Raw genomic sequence first — 27,415 nt, forward strand, 5'->3', positions numbered from 1 at the left:
TACTTTTCCTGCAAGCAGAATAAACTTTTTCATTTCCATAAACAGTGAAATCCAAACAACTATATACAATCCACTTAAAGACACAAAAGGAAGGGAAATGGGGACAAATGATCAGATAATGTATTGCTGTAACGCTACTACTTTTGAAAGAAGTGCGTTAGGGACTTATAAAATCAGCAAAATCAGTGACATTTCAGTCGGTCTACTTATTATTATGAAATCAGTTTTCTCTCTTAGTGCTGTACCCTGGAACAACTATTATCTTTAACCCTAACGCAACAATTTTGAGTCAATTCCATAATAATTATTCCATTAATACTGCATTAACAGCCACATGCACAAAGCTCAGTTTACGTTAAAACAAAACAAGTCTGTCTTTCGTGTAATAAGTCCAGATAGATTTCTATGTAGAGGTGTTAACATCCACATTAGAGCATCTTCCTCCAACTAAGCTTGTATAACTCGAGGGCGGGATCGGCCATCAGACTGCCCAGTATATCCGAAGTGCAAAAACAAACACCGATGTACAGCAACAGATTTCAAATTTTCAGAACTAGAAGGTAATGCTGTTACCATTTAAAGGTCTGAGCATTTAAATGTGCTTTAGTGACATTACCGTCACCTGTTTTCATATGATCAACATGGTGTCATGAGCTCTGAGTGAACGCTAACCTCATGGATGTTGCTCCTTCTAACTCCATGACGTTTTTCCAAACAACGAATTCAAGTGAATGGGAGCACTTTTATTCAAACACATGCGAGTGACCGAGCTGGACAGTCCAACGTCTTGGCCCAACGGCAAATGTATAAATAATAATGGTAGTAAAATGAGGATGTATGACAAGGCAAACTTCAGGGTGTGAGCTTTACTATGGCGTCAGTCAAGAAAGTCACTAATTCAGAAGAACATTTGGAAATTTCCGATTGGAAATATTGACTATGACTGTATATTGAATTCATATTTTGAACAATAGTCCAATAAAACATTGAGCAAAAACTCTTTTGTACTGTGAATAATAATGAACGTGATTAATGAATAACGATAAAGCAGAGATTCGAAATTACATTTCAGTCACTGTATTTCCAGTAATGCACACAATCAGTAATTTTGACCATTTGATTATTGGACAACAGTAAGCTTGTTATTTCAATCATATTTTCGATGCATACTTTCCCTGACAACACAAACACATGGAGTTTTTTTACTTTACTTTTTCAGTACCCTTAAGCACCACTTTGAATTAAGGAGTTCTATACGCTTTATTACGAATTTAGTCTTTTTTTTTTTTTTTTTACCTAAAACATCGACACAGTTGTGAAGCATCCCTCCCTGCAGCTCCGGCTGTGGCTCATTCATTTTTCATGTTCTATATCTTGTCATGGAGTGAAGTGTTGGATGAGTGGAAATTTTACCTGCTGGTGGCAGCGTCGATGGAAAGTGAGGGGATGAAATTATCCACGCTCTGAGGACCACGGACGTCTGTACAGATTTGAACAGCAATCCATTCGGTAACTAAAAGAGGGCTCAAAGACGGACCAGAACCGGGGAGCTGCTAAACACTCCTCTCCCATGCTGCACATTTCTGTGGCGCTTTGACATTTGGAGCATTGTGCATTCGGAGCGGCTTTCATTGATGCCTTTTGCTTTTTTTTGTGTGTGTGTGTGTTTGTTTTGGTTTTCAAGGCAAGTCTGTAGCACAGTCCTTCCCGCTGTTTGCAGTTTCCCCACCGGTCTGCGTTTTGGCCACTGTACCAATAATCTTCGCTCCCCAAATGTCGGGCACTTCTTGCAGCGAGTACATACACCGCAGAACAATAATACATCACAATAAAGGTACAATCCATTCAGGGAGTCAGAGAAAGAGGAAAGACTGATGGAAATGTCATACATTGAGGGGGTGTTTGCGGACGACAAGGCACATCCCGACACTGGTAATATAAAGTACAGCAAGTCTCTCAGTGTGTGCATACAACTTTCTACATCATATCGACACACGTTATGGGGCATGAAACACTTTTCACAACAATTCTTCGAAGCACGACTCGCAGTCCCGTACACTGCAAGGACACGAAATCCTGATTGGTTACCAGGCAAAATTTGCCCAAAACTCCTTTATTGATGTGAGATTTAGGACCTGTTATTTATAAACACTCTATCCAGAAATGAAGGGGATTCATGTCCCACTCCACTTTGCTGAAGATAAATTCCCACTGGGGAAAAAAAAGCCACATTTTTCCTGATTTCAGTAACGAAACAGCCTCTAAGTCTGACACATTGAAGTATTGTGTTGGAAAAAAAAGTTCAGTAACAGTTGGTGACTCTCTTCAACACACCAGAGATGTGGATTTCTTCGCAGTGCATTTGTACGGAACACAAAAGTTCAGAGAAAAATCCCACTTTGAAATAACTTGAATTTTTTTTTTTTTTATCTGTAATGAGCACTATTCGTTCAGGCGCTCGTTCCAAATACTTAAGAAAATGACAGGCGCAACTATTACCTCAATGATCCACAATGGGTACAACCTTGTTTTCGACTTTTATAAGAGCACCTCTGAAAGAAGCATCGCACGCCTGTGTTTTTATACAATTCATCTGAATTCACAAGGAAACTCTTCAGCTAAACAGCGCCGTTTCACCTCCATCAATCCATTTCCCAGCCTACTCGTTCGGCGATCTGCTTAAAAAGCCATTTATTCGCACATACCCAAATCATAATTGGCATTCTAATAGCAGTGAAATGACACTGATAAATACTCACCAATCATCGACACCACAAGCACTTCTGCATCTTCACATCCCTTTTTTTTTTTTACCAAAGTGGACATTTTCCTCTATACATCATCAGTGAGTACAGAGATACCTGCACATAAATGCATGCAGAATGACACGTTTAACCCTCCCACCCTCACCTCTTCCATGAAATAACCCTTTTAAATGCAAATACCCATGAGGCAACTGGCTTCTTATCGCACATTTTATTGTCTCCTATGGGCTGGAGGGGGAGAAAGTAGCTTCTTTTTCCTCCACACACACACACACACACGGCTGGTGAGTGTGTAACAAAGCAGCTTTCGAATAAATTACAGGAGAACACTATGCGTTAAATGAAAGGACACTTTTAATTCTCGCCGATATGTGCGAGCAGGAATTTAATTTAAAGTTACTAATGTGGATAAACGAGCAACGGGCCGATTACCTTCTCTGAAAACACTCGGCGCAATCATTTTGCAGTTAGATACAGTTGATCTGTAATTTATGGCAACGTGAAACAGTGAGGAACACAGGAGAGGGGCTGCGGTGCAGGACGCCCTGGAGCAAACATGGTGGAACTACCACACATTCTAAAACTGTCACACATTCTAAAATTACTGCCGGTGGGCTCCAGCTTCTCTGGGGACACGAAATTATAATTTGACCTGTCAAACAGTAATAGGATATGACGGAGTGCACAGCAGGCCTCATTGTTAGTGTCTCTTCTTTTGTATGTATTCATGCAAATCTGAATTTATTTGGCTTTAGTTTTGATTTTTTTGTGAATGAGTGAGCAGACTGAAGGAAATAAATGAATTAAAGGTTGGCAACCGCTGGTTCAGAAGATCCAGTCATAGATGGCAAAAGAAGACATGGCCGTGCATGCTTTCAGTGCAACAAGCCAAACAGGTGTTCACTGAAAAAAAAAAAACCCCTTCAAGAGTCTCAAAAACAAAAACAACCTGCTTTGGCTCCCGCGCCACAGTCCACATACCAAATAACCGCCTCGTCCCGTAACAGTGACTCAAGACGAACCACATCGCCGAGCGGCATCACTTTCAAGAAAACCTGACTTCCATGCTGCCCGAGACCGAGGCCTCCAGATCTCTGATCACTGCCTCTTGCAGGCATGACACGCAGCCCGAGAAACTGCGGCAGAGCGCCACTGCCATCTAGTGTAAACAGAAGACACTACAAGTATACATGGTAAAATGAAAGCGCTGCAAAGGCCTGTAGAGAGGAGTGCAGGTGGATTGAAACTCAGGCTTCAAAACAAGAAATGTCTCTTATTTGGATTTTGGAGTTTGTAAGTTCTATTTTGTTTGAATGATTTTTTTTTCCAGTCACTTTTTGTGTATTTCTATGCACTTGAACATCTGAATTTGTCTTTTGTTTTTAATATTCTGGGATAATACTGAAATAGTACACATCTCACTAAAAATGTGTTTGACCTGACAACTAGAACTGGCTCCAGCCCCGTATAATTGGAATAAAGCAGTACAGAAGATGGCCGGATATACAAACACAAATATTTATTTAGCATGAGAAGGCAGGATTTTTTTTAAAAAAAAGCCTGTAAAATCCTTCCAACATGGAGTAAAAATACCAGTTTCAATTATTTGACTCATCAAAAAATAATTAAGATGAAGAGATGGACAGGTTCTTGTGGATGAAAAAAGTTCTTCATATTAATCTGACCTGGAGAAACCATTCACATACAATATAAATTAAAAAGAAAACACTCTAGCCATTCTTCGGTGGGCCGTGCTTTTTCCCATCACTTGCTTTCATGAGAGCCTTGATCGCCCTGGCCCTCATTTCCAGCTCCAGGAGCTCCAGCTGCTGAATCGACGGCGGACAGACTCCACTTGAAGCAGGCGCGCCTTGAACAGGTAAGCCGAGGTCCACCGACTGCAGCGGTGCGCTCATTTCTTTCGCGACGTCTCCGCCGGAAGTCGAAGGCAGAGCCAGAATCTCACTGACGCTTTTGTCGATGTCACTCTGAATGTCTTTCTTTGGCTGTGGATTTGCTGGGTCAGGGTTTCCAGCCGGCTCGCGGCGTTGCTTCCCATCGTCCCCGGCTTTCGCTGCCACATCGGCAGATTTAACAGTCTGCTCCTCTTTGGGCCCCTCTATGTCACTATCGTAAGTGTCTGCGTTTATGCTGAGGACATCGCTCTCCTCGCCAGAGCCGCCGCCCTCTGCAGAGGGAGGAAAGTTATGCACGATCATTTTCAACGGAAAACATCCTTTTATGGCTTCTTCCTGTCTTTGATCGCCTTCAGTCTCCCAGTGAAGGATGTTTATTGCGACCGTTACATATTAATTACCTTGCTTAGAGTCCTCGGTTTTTCCCGTTTCCTTCAGGCACGATGTCGAGTCTACATTGTTGTCTTGCCTAGACAAGAACAAAAACACACGAGAAAAGACAATCTACTATCGACTTCCACTGCAAAACTGAGCTATAAATAAATAATTTCTTCGAAAATTATTCATTTAGAAGTCCTACGCACTGGCTTTCTGGCGTCTCTTCACAGTTTTCGCCACAACCTCCAGCTGTCAGTTCTTCCCCTGAACACAAACAACAGTTTAAACGAATGAAAACATTTTGTCATGTTGCTACTCGTCACATAGAAATGCAAAAAAAAAAAAAAAAAAAAAAGCAAACTGGCTCTGAATTTTACCTGCTAAGATCTGAAGAAGATGTTTCTCTGAAATCGGCTCCAGTTGTTCCCAACACAGTGTTTTGATGTCTTCTAAACTACAGACCTGTGAATGGGAAAGGGGTTTAAAAAAGCTAATTTGTTGCTGTATCCATTCTTGGACAGATGAAATTATTAAGAAAGTCATATTTTCCCACAGTTCTCAAATGTCACTGCTTTGATAAGCTTGTGTCATTAAGTGAGCAAAGACATTCGGATGATTAGTGTTTTTATCTCTTCTTTTTATTTGAGATATTTTTCTTTGATTTATTCTGATGCTGTCAGTTTTGCAAAAAAAAAAAAAAAAAGTGAAAAAAAAAATCACTTTTCTGAATGATTTTTCAATGGCAACAAGCCAGTACAAGTACTTTATTTGTTCTTCTAAAAACCATTTACTCAAATTTATGCTGCTAATGGATTCCACATGCAGACACTGACCACACAGCATGCTGGGTCGAATGGAGAAACCACAGCTTTTAATCACTTTGTCCAAAATAAAAACTGAAAATTATTCTAATAATACAAATATAAACCAAAAAATACTTCTGTTCAGTGTGATGATTCCAAGCTAAACTCCAACATTTATGCTTGTAACTTTTTCTTGACTCCTGTTTTCCACCCGTGTGTTCATTTTGCTCTTTACCTTAGTTACGAAGTTACACATGTAAACAACCTACCTTGAATTCGTCAGGTAACATTTTCCGCAGCTTCTTCTCCCCCAGCACGTGAAAACACTGCTTGAGCATCTCCTGCTTGTTACTGATGTAAGCCGTGATGGGCTGGAAGGGCTGGCTGAGGTCCAGTCCGCCTTCCTCAGTGTCGCTACCAATTCGGTCCAGCTCAGGGTCAGCCAGCTCATCTTTTGGCTCCTTTAAGTACAAAAACCAAAAAAACCTGAAAGTTACATCACTGCATTCCCATACATGTCATATAATACATCAATATAAGTCATTTTAATGAACGTATCTTAGAAAAGATCTGCTTACTTTAGCATTCTTTATGCAGTATGTTGCTTTCATTTTTACAAACGGATTTTAAATTTTTTTTTTTTTTTTTTTTCACTTTATTCCTACTGGCGAAGAGAAAAACAGTAGTTTCTCAGTACACATATCTGACAGTTTAGCACAAGAACTCAAATATAGAAGCAATCTAATCTGGATTTTGATATTAAACACCTCAAGGGGAACTATGTGATATATAAGTCACATTTTTGAGTTTGCCGAAGTGCAAAATGTTTCCCAGTGTCTCTGATATTTCAGACTAAAGGTTTTTCTCTCAAGAATTTCGATAATAATTTGTATTTTTTGGTGAGTAATCTCACAGCATGATATGGCCACAGAAACAATCATCAAGGGGAGATGAAAGGTGTAAAGAGCAAGTTCGGATTATTTTTATTTGCACATTATTTAAATCTTGTTAATACAGACCCTCAATTGTTTCCTGTAGCATCAGTTATTCCCGATGTAAACTAAAGACCGGTTGCCTCATGTAGGGATAAACAGACAGTGAATTTGGTTGTTTAAAATGTGTTTTTAAGTGACACCATATCTTTATCATATGCTATGTATATGTGCAGAAGAAGAGACCGTTTAAATTGCGCTTTTCCATTTGAGTCAAATGAGAGCTATGCTGTTTGATAAGAAAAACTTTGTAGACGTCTGGATATTTTAAGTCCCCTTGATCGAATGGTAGATGCAGCAGTGTCCTCCTGTTCTATATAAATCTAACAGCCCCTCTATTTGAAAACAGCTTCAAAGGTGGTGGTAAAGGGTTAATTTGTAATAAATATGAATGAAGGAATAAACACAGAGAGGCGTTCTGTCCTCTCTCACCTCGGTGCTCCCCTCCGTGCTCCTGCGTTTACCGCTGTCACGTCGCTCCTCACACTGCGAGTGTTTCCTCTTCTTATCCGAGCTGCTTGATTTCCTTTTGAGCATAATGAACCTGAATAAAACACGCTTTTTCCCCGGAAAAAAAAATGATTCAAATGAAACGAAAGCTGTCGCAGAAAAATGACGCAAGACGAACACTTCTTCTCTCTCCAGCTTTAGTGCCGACGAGCTGGATCTCTCGCTGCCACTGCCATCTGCTGGACAGCTGGGACATTGCACCGAGGGGGAAAAGCTCCGCACAATTGAATTCATTGTGCTTCATAGTTTAAGGAAATTCAGTCAAACAAGGATACCAGGAATATTAATCTCAAGTGATTGAGATTATGAAATACATTCAAACAAATTGATTAAGGGCGGTATGAAAAGATGAATACATCAAGTAAAAACTTTATTAAGATAACAGTAATAAAATGATTGAAATCCATTGTTAAATGGAAAGCCTGAGAAAATAATAGTGTTTAAAAGCCAGATTTAAAAGAGGTAAGTGTTTCAGCAGTCCTCGGGTGTTATTCCAGAAGTGAAGAATGTAGGATCGAACTGCTTCACCTTGTTGCGTCTGACTCTGAGAACACCCGAGGACCTCAGGGGTCTGGATGGTTCTTATTCTACAAGTAAATCTGAGCTGTATGTAGACCCATGACCATTCAGTTTTTTTATGGACTAGAAGTCAGATTTTGAAGTGGATCCTTTGACACCCAGCAGTCAGAGCAGAGATTAAAGCTCAGGTGTAATGTGCACCCTCTTCGTGTAGATTTTTTTTTTTTTTCAACAGAGACCTCTAAACACACCATCAGAATAATCCAGAAAATAAATGTATTAGCAAATTTGTCTGCATCTTGTTGGGTCAGAAATCTTTTAATTCTTGCAATGCGCTTCATTGCGTTTCAGATGGCAGGAAGTTTTGGTTGCTGAATTTCAGTCTGAGTTCACCATTAAATTTATGTTTCCATTTTGATTTTATGTCTTAACACTAGGTTTACCAAGCAGGGGCCGGTTTGGCCCAACCCATCCCAGAACCCAGAGAGGGGCCACAGTGGCTCAGTGCTTTTGAATACACAAGTCGTTGTCCTCCAGCCAGCCACCTTTCATTTGTAAATGCAGCCGATACACAATGCATCATGGAGGAATGTGGCCCAAACAGAGGGAGAAGTGTAGCACACACACTGCTGATGCTTCTAAAACTCTCTTCATGTGATAGTTTATATCAGTTTGACACAAATGACCATTTTCAGAAGAGAAAATTTTGCTGTGGATGTAAGGTATCAGTTTGCATGAGAATTGGGGAGTTTGCACATTTTATTAGTGTGTGTGTATTTCATAGTTAAAAAAAATAAGATATATTTTACAGTGCATCTGTGGGTGCTGTGTATGAAAACAATATTTGTCATAACATAGTATGTACAGTGCCTTGAAAAAGTCTTCATCTCTTTTGAATTCTTTGCCCTTTTTCTTAAATTTCATACTTTTGAACATTAAGTTATAAAATTGGCATTTTTTGTGAGGAACCAACATCAAATGGGACACAATTGTGCAGTGAAATGAAATTTGTACAACATTTAAACTTGTTTTTAGAAATAAAAACCTGAAAAGTGGGATGTGCAATATTATTCACCCTCTTTTCACATAGTGGCTTCAGAAGTTGTCTGATTGTTTCCTAAATGATCAAATGTTGAGCTAATGACTAAACAGAGTCTGAGTGCAATCCAATCTTAGAACAGATGTAGCTGGTCTGCAGTGGTCCCAATGGTCTGTCAGAGAAACAAACGCAAAACTATACTCTTCTCTGTGCCACAAAATCAGTCCTTCTGTTGAGGGGAGGTTTGAGGTGGCCTTTTCACAAGGCTACCCCTGCACTGAAGTGCCTTGCTCCCCTTCACACTCTGGCCCCCAAACCCCCACCACACAAAACAAATCCATTGTTTGGAGAAAGAATCTTCCTCCCTGGCTCTCCCCCTCAATAGGTATGCATGAGCCACCAACCCGGCAGGTATCGGCTGCATTTACAAAAGAAAAGCAGGCCAGTGAGTGGCCGCTGAGCTGTGCACTGAAAATCAGGGGAAAAGGGGAAGAGTTTCATAGGTAGGAAAAAAAAAAAGAAAACTTGGGATTACAAAAAAATTCAGTCTTTTTGGATAGAGTCTTCCTGGCCGATTTGCCAATTTTATGTATTTATGTTTGCAGTATGAAATTTAACAAAAGGTCAAAAAATTCAAGGAGGAAATATACTTTTGCAAGGCGCTGTATGTGCTTGTAGAAAATATAACACTGAATCAGCATCCAATGTAAAACTGAAGTAAGAGGTTGACACAGTTTATGTTTTTCATTTCTTCCTGTGATTTATTGATGATGCACAGAATTCAGTCTGCTTGGCTGGTCCGGGCAGCTCCCGACGAATCTTATTCATTGTACCAAGGATGGTGGTCTTCTGTCGGAGGAGTTGTTTGGCGAGTGCCAGAGACGTGAAGAAATGTATCTGTTGTTGCCGTTCTGCCTTTGTCCAGAAAGGGCTCCATCAGCTTTATCACCACATCTTCTCCCACTCTCACTGCCTTGGCATGGCTGGGGTCTTTCCCAACATAGGGGGTCATGTTGCACACATATTTAGTCCTCAGGTCACATTCCACCCAGAACTTTATCCCAACCTGGTCTGGTTTTGTTGCAATGTATTGCAAGAAACAGCAGTGACACTTTGTTAGGAACAGCTGTTTGTCTGTGGTGATGTGCCTGAATGGACTGTAGGACCAAATGCAGTTTGCAACAAAAACACTCCAAACATTGGAGATTGTGGGAAACCTGTCAGTCTCAACTGGGTCCCAGTCAAACCCTGGGAGTTACATCACAATTTGTGATGGTTAAAAAGGTTCATTGTGTTTGGAAAGAATCTTCTCTTCCAAACTCAGGAGGAAATCTCAAAGTAGTTCCTGGCTGTTTTCAAGCCTCCTCCTCCCCCTCAGAGGTATGCATGAACTAACTAGCTGGAAGGTAGCGGCTGCATTTACAAATGAAAGGTGGCTGGCTGCAGGAGAACGACTTGTGTATTCAAAAGCACTGGACCACTTTGGCCTCTCTGGGTTTCCCAGGGAGGCCAGAAAATCCTGGTATTCCTAGTGTTAAGTGACATAGATTCAAGACCAACTTAATTCGTCTGGCACAATTCATAAATAGGACCATAAACACCATGTGCTTCACTCAAAAAAAAAAAAAAAGCAACTCAAACACAATTGGTAAATAAGCATCAACAAATGCAGAACTGGTATTATTGTAATCAGAACTTAGGACATGCTAAGCAAACAAAAAATATTACAAGCGATAAAGTAAAAACTCTACAAAGCAGCACTGCCAGGTTTCCTCTGTCATTTGCAAAGCGAGCAAGCAAGGCAACCTCCTCTCTCTGAACGCAACGCTGACGTTTGGTTCAAAGAGCGCAGATCTGAGACTTCCCGCTGGTTCCTGTTAATTAACACATGTTATATACTTGTGAGCAAGTAGAAGACTTTTGGGATCAATACTGGATTCATGAGGTTGGTCTGAGGTGAAGCTTTGTGCATCACTAAATTCTGAGCGCACCATGTTAATGTTCAAATCTGTTGTCATCTATCCACCTTGTACACTAACCCCATACGCACTGCCAAGCATGCTTTAAACTATGAGAGGCATGAATGGGGAGAACATGGAAACCAAACAGACAAATCCTAATAAAGCTGATCTCACTGTGAGACCACAGCGATTACCGCAACACAAATTTCCAATGTGATTTCCTTCCATGCCTGTTGTGTTTGCCTAATCATATAATACGCTGTACTAGTTAAATGCTGATGTTAAGTAACATTATTCGGTTGTGTTTTTTTTAGAAAACGATGCTCCCTTTTTTGTGTGTTTTACAAATTTGGAACATGATGCTGCAATTATGACAGATTTTGTATCCTTTCACCTTTTGACAGTTTTCTTTTTAAATGCCAATCATCCTTTCTGTCACTGATGTTTACATGTAGTTTGACGGATGCATATCTACAGGTTCCCACTTTACAACAAATGAGGCTTTTTCTCGAGCAGAAACAGAGACTGTCAGTGTGATGCTACATCACACTCTGAATATATAGCCATCTGTATTTTGACAAAACCTCTCTCTCACAGCGGGGGTTCCTTTCCTCTGACCTCTCAAGCTGTTGATGGAAGTGCAAATACATTTTAACTACATCCCATCTTCATTTTTACACTTCAAAGCTTCCCTGGATTACTAGTGACAGTCAATCACGAGGCCTCTCCCTATATTTCGCACGGTCCTGCCATCTCCCCGTTTCCATCTGCCTCGCCGTTTCATCAAATGCCGCGTATCGGATTCATTATGCCACGGAAAACCTTCAAACCTGCTGCCGCCGCTCATTTGCGTCATTCAGGTTGCCACGTTCTACTAACGCACAGAACTGTCCTCGCCGGTGGTGTCGCCGTGTTTTGTTTTCAAAGGAGTTTCTCGAAGGTGAAGCGCAATTATGACACATCGGTTGTTCATATTTATGCCACTAGACTGACAATAAGGCAAAACAAAGGGACGCATACTGGAATGTCCTATGAATGGATGAGCGCATTATGCATGTGTATAATCAGTGAAATATTGGCACAGGTAGAATGTGATTCAGAGTAGTCACTGTGCAGAAGAATTAACAATAAAACAGAGTTTGACAGCCTCCATGGAAGGCTGTATTTGCAAAAAAAAAAAAAAAAAAAAAAAAAAAAGCAGAGGGACGATGATGGATTATCCCAAAAGTTCCTTGGGAATTTGAAAAAAAGAATTATCATTAAAAACAGAAGTAGAGGTAAAGATAGAACAGGAAAGAGTAAATATCTACTCAAGTGCTCGTGTGGTAAAGCTGGTCACAGTTCAAAAACATGTATGCGAGATTAATTAGTGGCATTAAATTGTGGATCGGGATCATCTACGGTTCAATGAGATTAGCTTCAGAGCTCCTCAACTGAATAAAGCAGTGTGGACAGTGCAAAGACGTATAAAATATCTACATTCAGAGCACATTTTTGAATTATTTTCACTACAAAACATCACTGAAGAAGACATTTCTTTTCATAATGTGGGAATTCTGCATTATGTGTGTTTGTAAGTAAAACACTCAAAGAAGTGCATTTGTCTAAAAAAAAAAAAAAAAAAAAAAAAAAACTACTGATCAAGTGGAAAATAGGCAATGGTGAAACTGAATTCAAATTTGTGAATAATAATGAAAGCTACAATGCAAGCAGCACAAATTCAACAAGTGCAACAGCTGAGGTCTTTATGGAGAATTACTAAATGTCCCTGATTGACAACAGGCAGTTGATCCATTGTATTCTCTGTTGACTGCAACTTCTTTTTACTTGAAATCGCCACCTTACTTATAAAAAAAATGAGTTATATTGCGTACAGGTTCATGTGGACGATTATTGAAATTGTACCTGCCGCTTCTTGGAATTGACTGAACTGAAGTTTTTGCAGTATTTTCAAAGCATTTACCAAACATTTTCACTTCAGTCAAAGGATGGAATCTCATTAGAATAAATAGTTGTACTCTTTTCAGCATGTCCTCCTTATTAGCGCCCAGGTAGCCGAGCCTGTTCCCCAGCTGGACTGGGACGCAGGTTTCAAGGTGGTGACGACACCGGCGAGCTGTAAATCACCCTAATTGGCTTTCCCGCCTCCGCCTGAAAAAAAAAAAAAAAAAAAAAAAGGCGGGAGCCAATGCGATAGCCACCCGGGCGCCATGGCGACAGCTGTCTCCACATAATGCAGGTTGTTATCCCGATGCCATCCGCCAAATTATGCGGTGGCTGTGGTGGGAGGCGCGCATCGATCACAATCACGTCACACTGTGTTTTCCTTGCAACATCTGCTCCCATGTGTCTGGATATCACCTCATTAAAAGGGCAATGATGGAGCTGGCGCTGCGGCCGCCAGGGACACTGGATTTGGGGATCCATGGAAAAAAATTGGGGGGGACAGAAAAAACAAAACAAAACAAAAAAAATACTAATGCATTTGAATAAATGCTGCGAGCAAAAGCCAAAAACCAATCCTCCCCAAATTAAGCTGCATTAGTTGTGATGAGGCGATTTCTCCAGGCAATAGCATATCAGTGCTCTCCTGAATGAGATGATGCCGATGATCCCCACTCTGTCTTCAGAGGGAAAGGAATGTCTTTTGAATGCACACCCGAGGCCCCCCCATGTCTAATTAGGGCCTGTAACTAACCAGGAACTGTGCAGCAGAGACGCTGAAAGCTTTGTGACGCTTTTCTCATTCAGTGTGGCGACATTAGCAGAATTATGAGTAACGAGCTGGAAAAGATGGTTTGTTCAACCAAAGAAAAAATGACGACAGACTCTACAGTTTCACTATAATCAGTGACAGGCTGCGTACTTCGTTTCTACCGTCGAGTGGCTTTTGCAGGTATCTGTACCTTGATGATGACCTTTGACTTGTGCTCATGGTTTCTGTCTTCATATTTAATGTCTTACAATCAAGCTTCATGTTTCCAATTCAAAAATAAAGATTTCACATTTTCTTTAATATTTTTTTTTTTACTTTTTACTCCCAAAAATGACATATTTTTCAACTGATGGATCCTCCCTGACACTCAGTAACGGTTCTATTTGTACTCTGCTGTACAGAAATTTCACAAATCTCTTCTTCTGCTCAAACAAAGAATGTTTACCACCTCTGATAATCACACCGCTGTATTTCCATGACATGTATTTATCCGAGAGCATTTTATATTTTGTCACTTTTATGCTTTGATTGCGCTGCAATTAGCCGTTGTTTGCACGTCTCCACGCTCTCACAAATGCCAGCTCCGCAGAACAGAGGAACCAGTCTTGTCGCGAAATAATTGCACAAACTTATTTGCGACGTGTTTATTGTAGTTTCCCCATTTCTTTAACAAAGTGACATTTGCGAGCGAGCCTTTTAAAGTAATTATTATTCCAAAGGGAAAATCGTGCTAATTTAAGTTGAAGTCTAAGGATTCAGCCAGTTCCTCCTTTGTTCGTCTAAACTCTCTTTTCACTTTTTTTTTTTTTCCTGTCATGGCATTACTCCTGACACCACCTCAGGTTGTTGTGAGCACCTGCCTCGAAGCCATACAAGTCGTGAGCGGGCAACTTTCCAATCAACACCTGTCCCCGACAAATCAACACTTATTGATGGGGGTTTTAACAACTTTCCTGCCAGCTGAGGAGGAGACAGTCCAACTGTGCATTCCTCCCCGAAATCATTTGCCACATACCTGAGACGACGGCGCTGGGTTTTCGGGACAACGCTGTGCTTCGCCTTTTTCGCCAATTATTCCCCTTAAATGTTAAAAATGTGCCCCTGTGAGGTTTGGAGAGCTTGTTAAAGAGAGCAGTAGGGGTGGGATCTATGGCTCTGAGATGACATGCTGGTCTTCCAGGGAACTTTTTTTTTTTTTTTTTTTTTTTTAAGGCTGAATGTGGATTTTAGAATATTATTCATTAGAATAATGAGCTCAGTAATGTTAAACACATTCATTTTTAAATCCTCATTCAATATTTGTTTTACTGTTGGTTCATAAATGTTTGCTCTTCTGACAGCCAATCGCAGCAACTGTAAATAACAGTGATTTTCATCATTCTGAATGAAATAATCCTGTCAACAGAATCACAGCAAACTCCGGCGTCACTTTTCTGTTACGGCACATGACTCTGAACTTCTCTAAACTTCTCTAAAACGCAGACAACCAACAGACAGCGCCCTTGTTTATGCTAATAAATGAGTCGGCAGTGTTAAATCACAGAGACACCGAGAGGAAACTTTTTGAAGAGGACCTGTTAATTCGCTCAGTGCAAGTAGACGCTGTATTATAGAGGGAAAACTCTCATCCCTCTCCTGGAAGTGTGGACACTGAAATAAAGCAGACAAAAAAAGAATAAAATGTTAAAAAAATCTCTTGAATATGAAACTGTTTTCAATGAAATGTGGCGTTCTGTCCTGACTGAACAGCTAAACACTGAAATAAATGTAAAGGATTTAACACAAACATACACGGCCCATCACTGCAGCTTGTTTCAGCCTCTACAGCGTCACAGTGCCTCAAAAGCTATGGGAAATAAATGAAATAACATGTATTGCTTTTTCAGGATTGTTAGAAGCACTCGCCAACAGTGGACACAAAAGACACACTTAACTACAAAAGGACCAAGAAACGCTTTTGCAGCAGTTGCATTCAGTCAGCGTGTGTAAAGATAGCGGTACAGCAGAACCAGGAGTCAACAAAAGCCTGACACAGACTCTTCAGCTTGTGGTACGAAGATCGTTTCCAACCGCCGCATGTGAAGTTTGTTCAAAACATCTTATATCTGAGGCTCCTTTCAGAGACTGGAGAGACTATTGACATGGAGGCGCTTTCATATCATGTCACTGGTGTAAAGATCGGGCTGAACCACTAATGCAGTTTTATTTATACATAGGCATCATATACGTAGACAGCTCGCTGGGGGTCAAGAGGCGTGCATAAAGCACCGCCATCTTGTCGAGGTGGACCGGAGCCGCGGCAGCGCACCTACAGAGGGAAGAGGCTTTCTTTCACCTTAAAGTACAATTATTCATTGAATCTTCGGCAGATTTCCAAGTGGTTTGTTAAAAACGTCACAAATTTAGCTAGGACACGGGATGCTTGGATGTTTTAAAAACAAAATCAATACAATATAACTGGAAAAAGATGGTGGATGATTTTGTCCCTCTTATGGATGTTCTAATTAAACAAGATACTGCAGAAGCACTTTTCACTGGTAAAGCGTAAATAAAGAATAACACGGAGGGAGCTGGTTGCTAAATAGTGAAATTAACCCAGATGGGGCAGATTGAATCCCTCCACTCTGCCTTCAGATTCTGCACAGAAAATAAAGCTCACTTCACTTTATTCGACGAGTCACTGATGCTTACAGCTGCTTACTGGAGACATAACTTAATTGAGACCCAATTTTAGCTGAAATACATTAAATACATGAATTGCTCAGTCGTGCTGATCATGTCTGGTAACAAACCATGAAAATCATCGATCTCAAAGCTGACATGAAATCATCACATTATTTATTCTGATACATTTTGAGCTTTTAGAGATTTGATTTTCTCTCGTTTAAAATGGTAAAAATTACAGCTTTTTTTTTTCTTTCCAAAAGGGGGCTGACTTCAGTAGATGTTAAACCCGACCAAAAGAAGATGCTGGGAAGAAGGTTGGAGGAAGATCAGACAAAATCTGGATGAGAGACACTGATGCTGTGCCATCAATAAAGGAGTATTTTAAAGTTCTAGTAGTTTATAGTAGTTTGCAGATATGCAGACGGTTTTAATGAGACAGATGTTGCGTCAGAGGCTTTCCTGTTAATGGTATTTATCATGTTGAAACCCAGCATGAATCAAAGTATAATAATTAACATGTAAGCAGCAATATTGTGATGATTAAAAGATAATAATAGCAATAATAATCAATAGTGATTTTAAAATTTGAATATAATAATGATGACAATAGAAATAATGTGATAATAATGATGATGATCATAATCATATAACCATAATCTCAATTAACAATCAAGTACAATATACATCCTTAAAACAATTCTCTCAAGAAAAATCGGCCTAAACAGTTTGAGTTCATTTCGTTCGTGTTTATATCTGTGTGTCCTCCTTGTCTGATGTTTATAGTGAGACCTCCTTGAATCGTAGAGTTCTATTCTATTTCTATTGGATTTCAGACACAGTATGACTGAAGAGATCTCAGACAAAAAAAAAAACACAAAAGGAGTGTTAACTCATCAACAATAAACACAGAAAATAATGTGCAATCCATGTTTCGCACACTGGTGAGTTTTCAAGCGTTTTAGAAACCAACCCACAGCCTCGCAGACAGCACTGAGTAATGGTCCTAAAGAACTAATCACTTTATTTCTGGCTCTGGATCAGTTCTCCTGCTTCCCTCATTCAGCACGTTGTTAACTTAAATATCAATTGTTCTCACTTAAGCTGCAGCTCTCCTCCGCTGCGCTGCGAGGCAGCTTGTTAGAGAACCGCGAAAAACAAGGCAACGTGTACACAGTTGTCGTCGCCTTGAGTAATGAAAGCCAGAGATGTCTATTAAAAATCTATTCATCGCCTCTCACTGACTTCTAGAAGCGGATCGGCTCGTCAGCAACAGCATGTCGCTCCAGAGTGAAGTGGATTTAAAGTACGGGAAAAGTACAGGAACGCTGTTACAGTCCAGCCTGTCGGCTCGTGCTCGTCAGTTTATGTTGCAGCAGGGTGCTGTTTCAAATATTTATGAACCCACTGACGTTTGAATTAGGCATGCAAATGTGAACCAAGTGTGTACTGCCTTGTTGGAACAAGACACGTGGAAGCTTACAAAGGATCATCCCGAATAAAGCCATGTCAGACAAAACCGCCCAGAGTGAAGTTTCCAAGTTAAAACTGCAGTTTCGCTAAATGTGGAGGACACAGCTTAAGTTTTTAAGCTACTTTGAATCTGAAGAAGCTTTTGCAATAAATTAAATGAATTCAACTATAAGATTCTGAATAAAGCCTTGTTCTTTTTTTAGGTTATTTCTGAGCAATAAGAGGCAAAAAGAATCTCAGCATTTAGTGTGAGTTTATGTTTCTGTGATTTTTAGATTTCTTGGAAGTCTCAGACATACTGATTTCAAAGTAGACGGATACAAGCGTGAAAAGATTAAAAAGGAGAAGGAACACTCAACATTTTCAACATGATCAAACTCTATTTAAGATCTGTGAAATGTGTTGATTTTTTTAAATGAGGAGCTCAGCACAGGTCAAGCACCAGGATTGTGTCGGTTGCTCTGGTGTGAACAACACGGCCCAAGATGATCCTGCGAGCTTTCAATGGGGTTGACGTGAGGACTGCTGGCAGGCCATTCCGTCCTCTCCACTCCCAGATTGTGGAGGCAGCCTCTGATGAAACCCACTTATCCTGAAGGACGGGGTTTAGTCACAGACTTTGGACTGCCAGCGAATGTACAATCTCATCTTGACATCGCTCCGCGAATGAGAGGTGCCAATCATTCATTTCGAAAAATGCAAAGAGATCCCGGCATTGTTCAACACTCCGGGGGAAACAGAGAATCAAAAAATAAGATGCAATAGGAATAGCAGAAAGAGTCATTTAGCATTAGCAGGAAGTCTCTGCTACACTTGTAGAGCGTAAAATATAATATGATGTTATTGTCAACTTGCTGTCTGGCAAGAACACGATGAAAATGAAATCACTTTATGGAGTCAAAATTGTTATTAGTATTCATTTATGGCTCCATTTCAGGTTTTTGTTCTTATACTGGTATTGTATCTTTTTGAACTTGACAGGGCTGTTTCTCTTATTTTTTTATTGCATTTTTTCTCCTCATAAACATTGAGCTGGTGGGGCAGCATGACTATATACACAACTTTCTGTCACAATCTTCACTCTTCCTCAGAAAGCGGCTCCCCATAAACTATAACGCGCGACTTCAACTGTGAGAGTGGCTTCTATTGCGTTTTTATTTTTTCTTCATAAGAGCCGGAGCACATTTGCGCTTCACTCCTCCATCCAAATCGTCTGGAGAATATCCGTCTTAAATCTACGCTGTGCCCAAGGAAAATAAAAAAAAAAAAAAAAAGAAAAAAAAGAGGCTTTTCACATAAACCAGTCAAGTGGTGTCAGTCATACTCATATTCCAACTGTCACCGCAGTGGTTTCTCTACTGGGATAAGCCTCTCTCTACTTATGACATAAGCCTTGAAATTGTTTAGTAAATAACGTTTAAAAAAAAAAAAAAAAAGTGCATTTCTTCACAGGACAGGCGGGGAGATAACGCATTGGACGTGGGATGAAAACAACGCTGACACGTCTCATCTGCACAAGCAGCTTAGGAATAAGCAACATGTGAGGGAGCGTGTGGGAAAACGGAAGGTAGGGAGATATGGAGGACTCACCCCATCTGCACTTCTGCTGAGAAAAGAGCAATGAACTTTGAAGTTTCTTTGGAATGCAACCAGCGGCTCACTTGCAGGGTTTCCCAGGAGCTGAGCTTAGTGTGTGTTCGAGTTAGAGCGAGTGAACAAGCGCGCACAAGATAGCCTGTCGGGTCTAGCAGGGTGAGATGAGGACCAGGCGCAGGATGGGATTTGGCCGTCCCCTCTCCTTTGATTCAGTAATTGAGGGCTAAGACTGCGAGGGGAACGGACAGGCTCTTGGCCCCTCAAGGGCCCCGAAGCCTGAGCCTCCCCGGATCCTCGGGCAACGGTTCATTCCAACAAGGCGCAGCCTGGGCCGGGGGGTGGGGGGGCTCGGGGCAGATACATACTTCTCATTTAAAAGAGAATGGGAACGGAGAAAGATGAGTTCATTATTATCTGCGTGTTCGCAGGTCGTCTCAGACGGTTCTCACCAACCTGACTGTCTTCTTCAGGCAAAGTCGGAGCAACTTTCCAGGAACGGAACTCTTTGAAACCGGCAGGAGGTAGGACAGAACAGTTACCCGAAGGAGAGGACAGAAATGGTAGAAGAACAAAGACATCCTCAATTTAACACGTTTACAACTTTGAGTGTAAAACACCTGAAGGAAAAATCCAGAACCCAGCTGTGTAAGGGTCACAAGAGCCAGCTCATTAGCTCTTAGCAAAACTTTAATATTGTAGTATTCAAGGACAAATTTATTACTTCTGAATTTTCTTTAGATATTTATAATATTTTACTCACATAAACAAAGCACTATTAAAAATAATTACAGCTTAACAACTTACCATTAACGCTGCTTGAGGCAGAAAATATTTACATTAACTTCATGACCCCTCATTTCCAAGGATTCGAAGTAGAATTGGCCGTTTATAAAGTGGAGAGAGCTTTTTGTTTCAGCTACACTCACTACATTTTAAATAAGCAAATAAGTTGATCTCTTTATGATGTGCACTTTTACAGAATGAATGTAAAAGCCTGCATTTTCTTCTACGTACAATGCCAATCTGGAGTAAAAGCAGTGAGAAATAGCAAGATAATGAATCAGGGTAATAAGTTGTAGTTAAGTCTTGACGTGGGTTTGACTTCCTGTTGTAGCAGGAAGAAAAGAAAGAAGCTAAAGTCTAAGAAACAGTTTGCTGTTTGTGTTCATCTTTAGTCTCTTGATGTGTTTTTTATAAAATCATTGAACTCCACGTGGACAGCCTCTGCTCATGATACAGACCATAAATGAATGCAACTCTTTAATTTATGCGAACTGAAGTGATTTGAGCTTGCTGGAAAAAAAAAATCTCACTATGAACTGTTTATTTGACCGGCAAAAAACTATACAGCAAAGACTCGCAATAGTAAAAGCACCAAATTGAAGCAAAGCATCATAAATGCTGAGATCAAAGAATCTAAACTCCGAATCCGTTCCCCACATATACCCCGCACATTCAGCAGCAGTATCGCCGGCAAAAATGAGGGGCGGGAAATGTGGGGATTTGATGAATCCCAAGGTAGCTTTGAAGGGACGAGCCTTTGCATCAACCTCTAAGTATGACGGACAGCAGCCAAGCTTGACATATTACTGCCGTTCCGAACTGTCACGAGGATATTTACAGTCACATAAGCTCCCTGGATTTATCCACGACAATTTCTGGAGCTTTTTCTCTACTCACACTCCAGTTCTTTAGAGAGGAAAAAAAAAAAAAAATCTCAATAAGGTCAGATTGAAATACAGTAAAATAACATAGTTTTGAAGCACCTGCAAACAATCAGAAGTGGCCGTGCACGGTAAAAACTGAATCCCACTGAGGAGGATGAAACATTAGGAAGCCTGTCGAGGGTTTATCTGCATTAAATAGAGGGCCGAGTGTCTCCATAGATGGCACTGTTTCATTGCAGAAGAGAGAGGCCGACTGTTTGCTGCCCAGAAACAAGGATGCGGCGGCGACCTGGGTTCAACAGGACTATGATCTCATGGCGTGACAGGAATCGACCCCAGGCTCACTGCCACCACTTCCACGCCGTTTAAATGAATTTAAGATGAACTCAGATGTGATGCATGCAGATAAACAATATTTTCCCAGCAAAAACTGTGTGTTTTTCTTTCACATGTATGTTTCACGCTGCTGTCTGGTGTGGAGATTTAAAAGAAAAGGCTGCTGCGGGTATAATTTTCAGCATATCGGAACCATCTCGTCAGCATAAGCGAACAATTATTCTTCTCCCACGAGGTTCTGCGGAGGGAAGAAGTGGGCGTAACTCGCTGGGAGTCTGGAAAGTGTCTGAACAAAAATGTCTTTTGTGAGTCTCAGGAGTATATTAAAGCCCCTTTGTGCTGAATATTAACTTTGGCATATAATTCTCAATTCGAATATGATTGTGCAAGGATGACAGTAGAATAATAATAATCAGGCAGTAATTGATTTATTTTATGTTTTGTCTGCCTGTACAATGTGACTCATGGAAAAATAACGTAAAAATGTGAGCACTGCACTCATCTATTCTAATCCAACGCGCTCTTTTGTTCATTGCTGACATTTAAATGACATTAAAGTGGCTGGACTTTTGTTTACATGTCTCTTTGTAGAGGTAATTGTTGATATTAGATTAATTCACTGAACTGAATACAGTTACAAAACTAAAAAAAAAAAAAAAAAAAAAAAAAAATCAACTAAAACAACTAATGAATCACCGAAACTTTCAACACTAAAGTACCCTTGAGCAAGGTATTTAGGTCAGCTCTTCTTCCGGAGCTGCCAACAGTAGGGAGTTCTGTTTGATCTGGGCTGTTTAAGTCTGTAAATATGTGTGAAGGTAAAGCAGGACATTGGTGGTGAAGGGGTTTGCATGCTAAGCAAGACTTAACAGGATATGCTAAGGTTATAAACACACACACACACGCGCGCTCGCACACACATTATGGGGCAATATCAAGCAAGCAGGACTTGGGAATTTGCTTTGCAGACGGCGTGCAGCTCTGTCATGCACTGTCAATCAGCTGCCCTTCAGCTCTTTGATTGGAGGAACAAAAAAAAAAAAAAAGCCTCCAGTGAGCGGACTGATGACTGATTATGCACGACAATGCCGTTTTCAAAAGCATCACGCCCACTAAATATGACAAAGCAAAGCGCTGGGTGTGGGCCGCTGCAAACCCCAAACTACTTTCAACTTCCAGCGAGCGCTGCAAAACTACAAAATGCAATATATCATTGATGCTTTACACTGATGTTCTCCTGTCACTGGTCCGCTGTGTACCCTCATCATCCATCACAAGTTCCTGCCTGTCTCTTCTCTTTCTCCTTACACCTGTAGTCTTTACAAATGAGCTCCCAGGATGCGGCCTGTCTATCCCGCCAATATCAGCCGTTTTACATCATTCTTCAAGCGTTGCCTCAAACAAAAACAGCTCCGTATCTGAGGGGGGAGATCGATAACTGGAATGGATATGAATGCAGATCATGAATCTGTTTTACTGTTAAGATAAAAGGCATCACAAAGAGTTGTTGCCTCGAGCTGCTCCCGCAATAGCCCCCTTTTTGTGTTTTTCGCTGCAATTTCGAATCGCCGAATTGATCAGAATTGCAGATGAGAAGCTTTTGCATTCGTCTGAGATAGAAAAACGAATACATATTGACGAAGAATCCTCATGCTGTCAGATCTCACGGGTAAAAGAAGAGGTTATTAGGAAACTTGAATATATTCAAACCGCATGCAACTACATATTTCCTGCCGACATGGAGCCAATCATGGCCTGGATCGACTGCAGTGACAAATTTGGAGGTCCATCAGCCCAATGCCCAAGTGTAAAACGCAGATGTCTGCGGTGCGAAAATGTTTCCTGGCAGGGATGTGTCCTGCAGTGTTTGATGCTCTGCATACTTTTGTCTTTTTTTTTTTTTCCTCCACACAAATCGACATCATTTCCAAAATGGACTGTATAATCAGGTAAATGAGGGTAAATCTAATGAACCCGGCAGTCCTCGCAGAGCAACATCCTCCTCATCATGAAACAAAACAGACCAACTTCGAGAGAGATCATAAAAGGCCAATTTCAGCGCCACCTGCAGGACAAACATGGAATCTATTATTATCGCAAATATGAATGGCAAGCACATTGAATTTTCATTATAAACAGATGAATACACCACATCAATCAATTCCAAACAACCGTACACCAAAATAAATCCCTTTTTTCATCAATGACCTCCTGTATGAACGACTCCTGTATTTTATAGCCACAGTAGGGGAAAATAGAAATAAATACGAAGATTTTTCATCAGAGATCAATCACAAGTTTTCTGAAAGTCAACAGTTTTTTGTTGGTTTTTTTTAATCTGGCATGTAAGCCTTCATTTTAGTTACAGTGTTCAAAAAAAGAAGTACAAAAAATACACACAAAAACAAATCAATTTACTCAACTTTAGGTCTTAATCTGTTTTCCATTGAAAAGTTTCTGATCCTGTATGCATCACCCTGAAGTTTTCTTAGTAGGAAAAGATAACCAATGGTATTTTCACAGTCATCATGCTGCAGGATGATTTATTTAATAACTTTACATTTAGTGAATCCATTTGCCTTCGGGGGAGAAATTCAGTCAGACAGAAATTTGGCAATCCTCCGAAGTAACTTTCAGCGTGGAGATATTAAAATAGCGATATTTCACAGTCTTGTTATGTATTACCATTCTGTACAAATGTGAACTTGATCAATAAAAATATGTTTGGACAAAATTGACTTTTTGTCTTTCCTCAGTCAGTGTTTCCTTGCTGAGCTACAGCAGAGGGATGGCAACACAAAGACAGATTTTTGCACTAAAGAGAGTAACATGGGCAAAATACCCATTTGATTTTCACCAACTCCAACCGAGCCCGAGCCCTATTTCACATTCAGCATGTATTCAAAAATAGACATGTGGATTTCTTCCCACATTCCCTGCACAGTGGGGATGATTTCACATCCACCCATCACAGTTCGAACTCATGCTTTGCAACTATATTTTGAAAATTGCTTTATAAATAAAAGTTTATTGTGACCTTTACTGGAACCGTTAATGTTACACGTCAACTTCTGAGGAGAGTTTGAAACTAAAATGACAGCAATCTGCTGAGAAGCCTCGCAATTATTTATTTTTCCCCCCCAACGACAAAAGTCGTAGTTGATAACATTTGATCTTTTCATTGCATTGCAGGTCACCGTGACTTTTCTATCACACAACTTCAAGTCCTTCTTGAGAAATAATGAGCAAAATTCGGTAATTAAATTGCCTAAAGAAGTGTCTGAGAAATCAGATTACCTGAGGTCGCCATGAAGAAGATACTTGACCTCCGGCTGGTGTAGTCTAATCTCCTCATCTTTGTAAAAGGACTCAACATATGTGGCGATTGTAAATATATTCTGGGAAAGCAGCAGGGCGGTGTTGCCTTAATAAGATAGGGATTGACAAATGGAGGGCCAATGCCTCCAGCTTATGGCTGTTGCCGGACGGGGACATAAAATTCATGTAGAGCCCCGAGTGTCTTCAGAGGGAGCGGCATAAAATTTGATAACTCATGCAATGTCCTTCGAGTCACAGTCAGCTGGGACTTTGAGATGAAAATCTGGGGCTGTGAAGTTAGACAGAAGTGAATTCATCAGATCTGCTCTCACGTCTGACAATCTTACAGCGGTAAAATATTAAATCAGCGGGGAAATCTTTAAGACGCTCTCCTTTTTCTTTTTAAAAGGAGGTTATTTTTCCTCCATGTAAACCATCTGTTGGTTTGCATGCAGGCGAAGTAGATCAAACAGCCCTTTATCAAAGTTGTCCAGGCGATGCCAGTGGCGGTTTGTGTTTACATCCAACAGTCAATCTGCATCCATGACCGGCTTGGCACTTTTAGGCCACAGACAAGCTTGCAGTGGACACGAGCCCCTGGCACCGCGCCACCGGCATGTGCCGTGCTCCGTGTAACCACCGCCTGAGCAGCTGGGCGTGGTCTCACCTCGCTGACACGGCGCCTCGCGCCTTTGATGGAGCAACCTCACCTCCGGCCCGGTGTCCTACACTGTTTGGCGTGACCCGCTCATTAGCGGGTTCGAGGGTCCGATCCCACCATCTGTCCCGGAGCTAAGGTTCAGAGGGGCCCCTCTGCGGCCCGCTGCACTCGCCGTGGCCTTCCCAGCCGAGATGCCAGGGAGCAGAAGGTGACATTCCAACTTTCTGTCTCTTCCTCTCGCTCTTGTTCCAACTTCACTAAACTCCAGGTTGGGTTTATTCTGAGAAAGAGATCCAAGTGGAGCGTCGCTCTGCCAAGAATAACTACAAAAAGAGGTGGATACTTTTTTTTTTGTGTTTGTTTACTTCGTTTACAATGTGAAGATGGAGCAGGGGAGAGTGCGCCTGTGTTAGAGTCTCAAATCGGCGGTATCTGGCTTTGAACGTCTCACGGTGTGTTTGTGTGCCTGCGCTCGCTCGCTCGCTCCCTGCAAACATTTGCCTCTGCCCATTGGCAGCCTGTGCAAGGAGGGGATGAGCATGGGCAGAAATAAATGGTTTGCTCAACCAAAAACACTTTTTTTTTTCTTTTTTTTCCAGGGGGCTCTGATACTTGATAAAGATGTGCGAGCTCAGCTTGGCATGACAATGCTCAGTCGTCTCTAAAAGTCACGGAGCGGAGAAAAGAGAGCCGTATAGAAAGGGGAGGATCAAGAGTGGTGGGAGGAAGGAGTGAAAGATGGCAGACAGTGCGGTGAGTCTCCTGTCAGAGCCTGAAGCCTGCCTGGTGCTGACACTCACTGTCAGCCGCTGAAATTAGGACGGGCGCTGACAGTCGTAAATCAGGGGGCCGAGCCGCGGAGACCGCTGCGACTATAGATGAATTTTTGCCGTTTAATCACTTTTAATCTCTCATCTCTGCAGGTACATCTTTACTCAACTGGCCTTAAAGTGAAGACAGGTTTTATGACAAGTGTAAGTAATGTCTTAGTAGAAAAGCTATCGAAACGAAAAAAAAAAAAAAAGAAGTGCATTTCCTTCTTTTCACGTCCATTAGGTGTAATGCAGATTTTCATTTGTTTTCAGAGTAATGAAAAATATGCACGCCACAGTCTGCAAAAAAAAAAAAAAACCCTCCAAAATCCTCCTCAAGGTGGGCTGACTTTGCTTTGTTATTATAAATGCAGTATGTCCCACTAAATCACAGCAGCACTATCTGCACCACCATAAACCCAAATATTGATTACAATCTGTAATAAAATTACGCAAGATGTCTCAGCGGAATAAAAGCTGAATTTCTATTAGCTTTACAGGGAACCGACTATTCCGACAGCTTTAATTGAAGACAAACAGAACAGCGGGACTGTAAAATCACATCACATTTTATATCATATACTCTATGAACAACCTGCAGCGACAGAAATGTGACATTTGTGATGCCGGTGTCCTAATTCTGACCTGAACCACTAGGGGCCAGTAACAGAACACGCGATTGTCCTGTGCTCCGGCAGAGCACAGTCGGTACATGTACACTGACACCTCTCACACTTTCACCACAAAACACCTTATTTCCAAAGTGAAATACGCAAACGCGCCCTGACCGCGAGGAGTGTTGTGCTGATGGGTAATAAGTATGGTTTATTGTCCGACTCCGTTCATCATCTCGTAACCAAAAGTGATGGCGTTCTCCCCTTAATATTTATGACCTCCTGCGCTGCGGGGTAAAGAGAGCCTCCCTATCTGCTGTCCCAGCCAGGCCCTGCAGCAGGAATGTGATGACTTGGAGGGAAAATTGCAGCAAGGATGCGGAAATAGAAGAGGAGAAATAAAGCATGGGCATTAATGCGGTGTTGCAAATGACTCCACCTTCGATGACTCTCCGGTGAGCATTCAGCACAGCCACCTCTTTGTCTCTCCGTCTATCGCTCTCTCTTGTTTTCTCTCTAGTGACAAACTCCAGCCTAAGTCTTATATGTGAAGTTTCTATAGCAACCCTGTTTCCAGCATGATTTCATCAGTTAATTTCCCCATAGGCTGTCTGACAAAGTGAGAAAAACAAAAAGGACTTTGGGCATCAGGTTGACTTTGCGGGGGCGAGGTCT

At 41.1% G+C, this 27,415-nt stretch overlaps 1 protein-coding gene across 1 annotated transcript; it reads right to left on the reverse strand.

Annotated features, from left to right (window-relative positions):
* Window positions 1–4,333: 4,333 nt before the first annotated feature.
* Window positions 4,334–7,441, reverse strand: caap1 (caspase activity and apoptosis inhibitor 1). Its single transcript, XM_030087274.1, has 6 exons — window positions 7,287–7,441; window positions 6,132–6,323; window positions 5,437–5,521; window positions 5,266–5,323; window positions 5,083–5,150; window positions 4,334–4,953 (listed from the first exon to the last, which is right to left on the reverse strand). The coding sequence occupies exons 1-6, from the start codon at window positions 7,389–7,391 to the stop codon at window positions 4,496–4,498; spliced, it is 966 nt and encodes a 321-aa protein (XP_029943134.1). The 5' UTR covers window positions 7,392–7,441; the 3' UTR covers window positions 4,334–4,495.
* Window positions 7,442–27,415: the final 19,974 nt, after the last annotated feature.

The sequence above is a fragment of the Salarias fasciatus genome, chromosome 3 (assembly GCF_902148845.1).
Source record: "Salarias fasciatus chromosome 3, fSalaFa1.1, whole genome shotgun sequence".
Lineage (NCBI taxonomy): Eukaryota > Metazoa > Chordata > Actinopteri > Blenniiformes > Blenniidae > Salarias > Salarias fasciatus.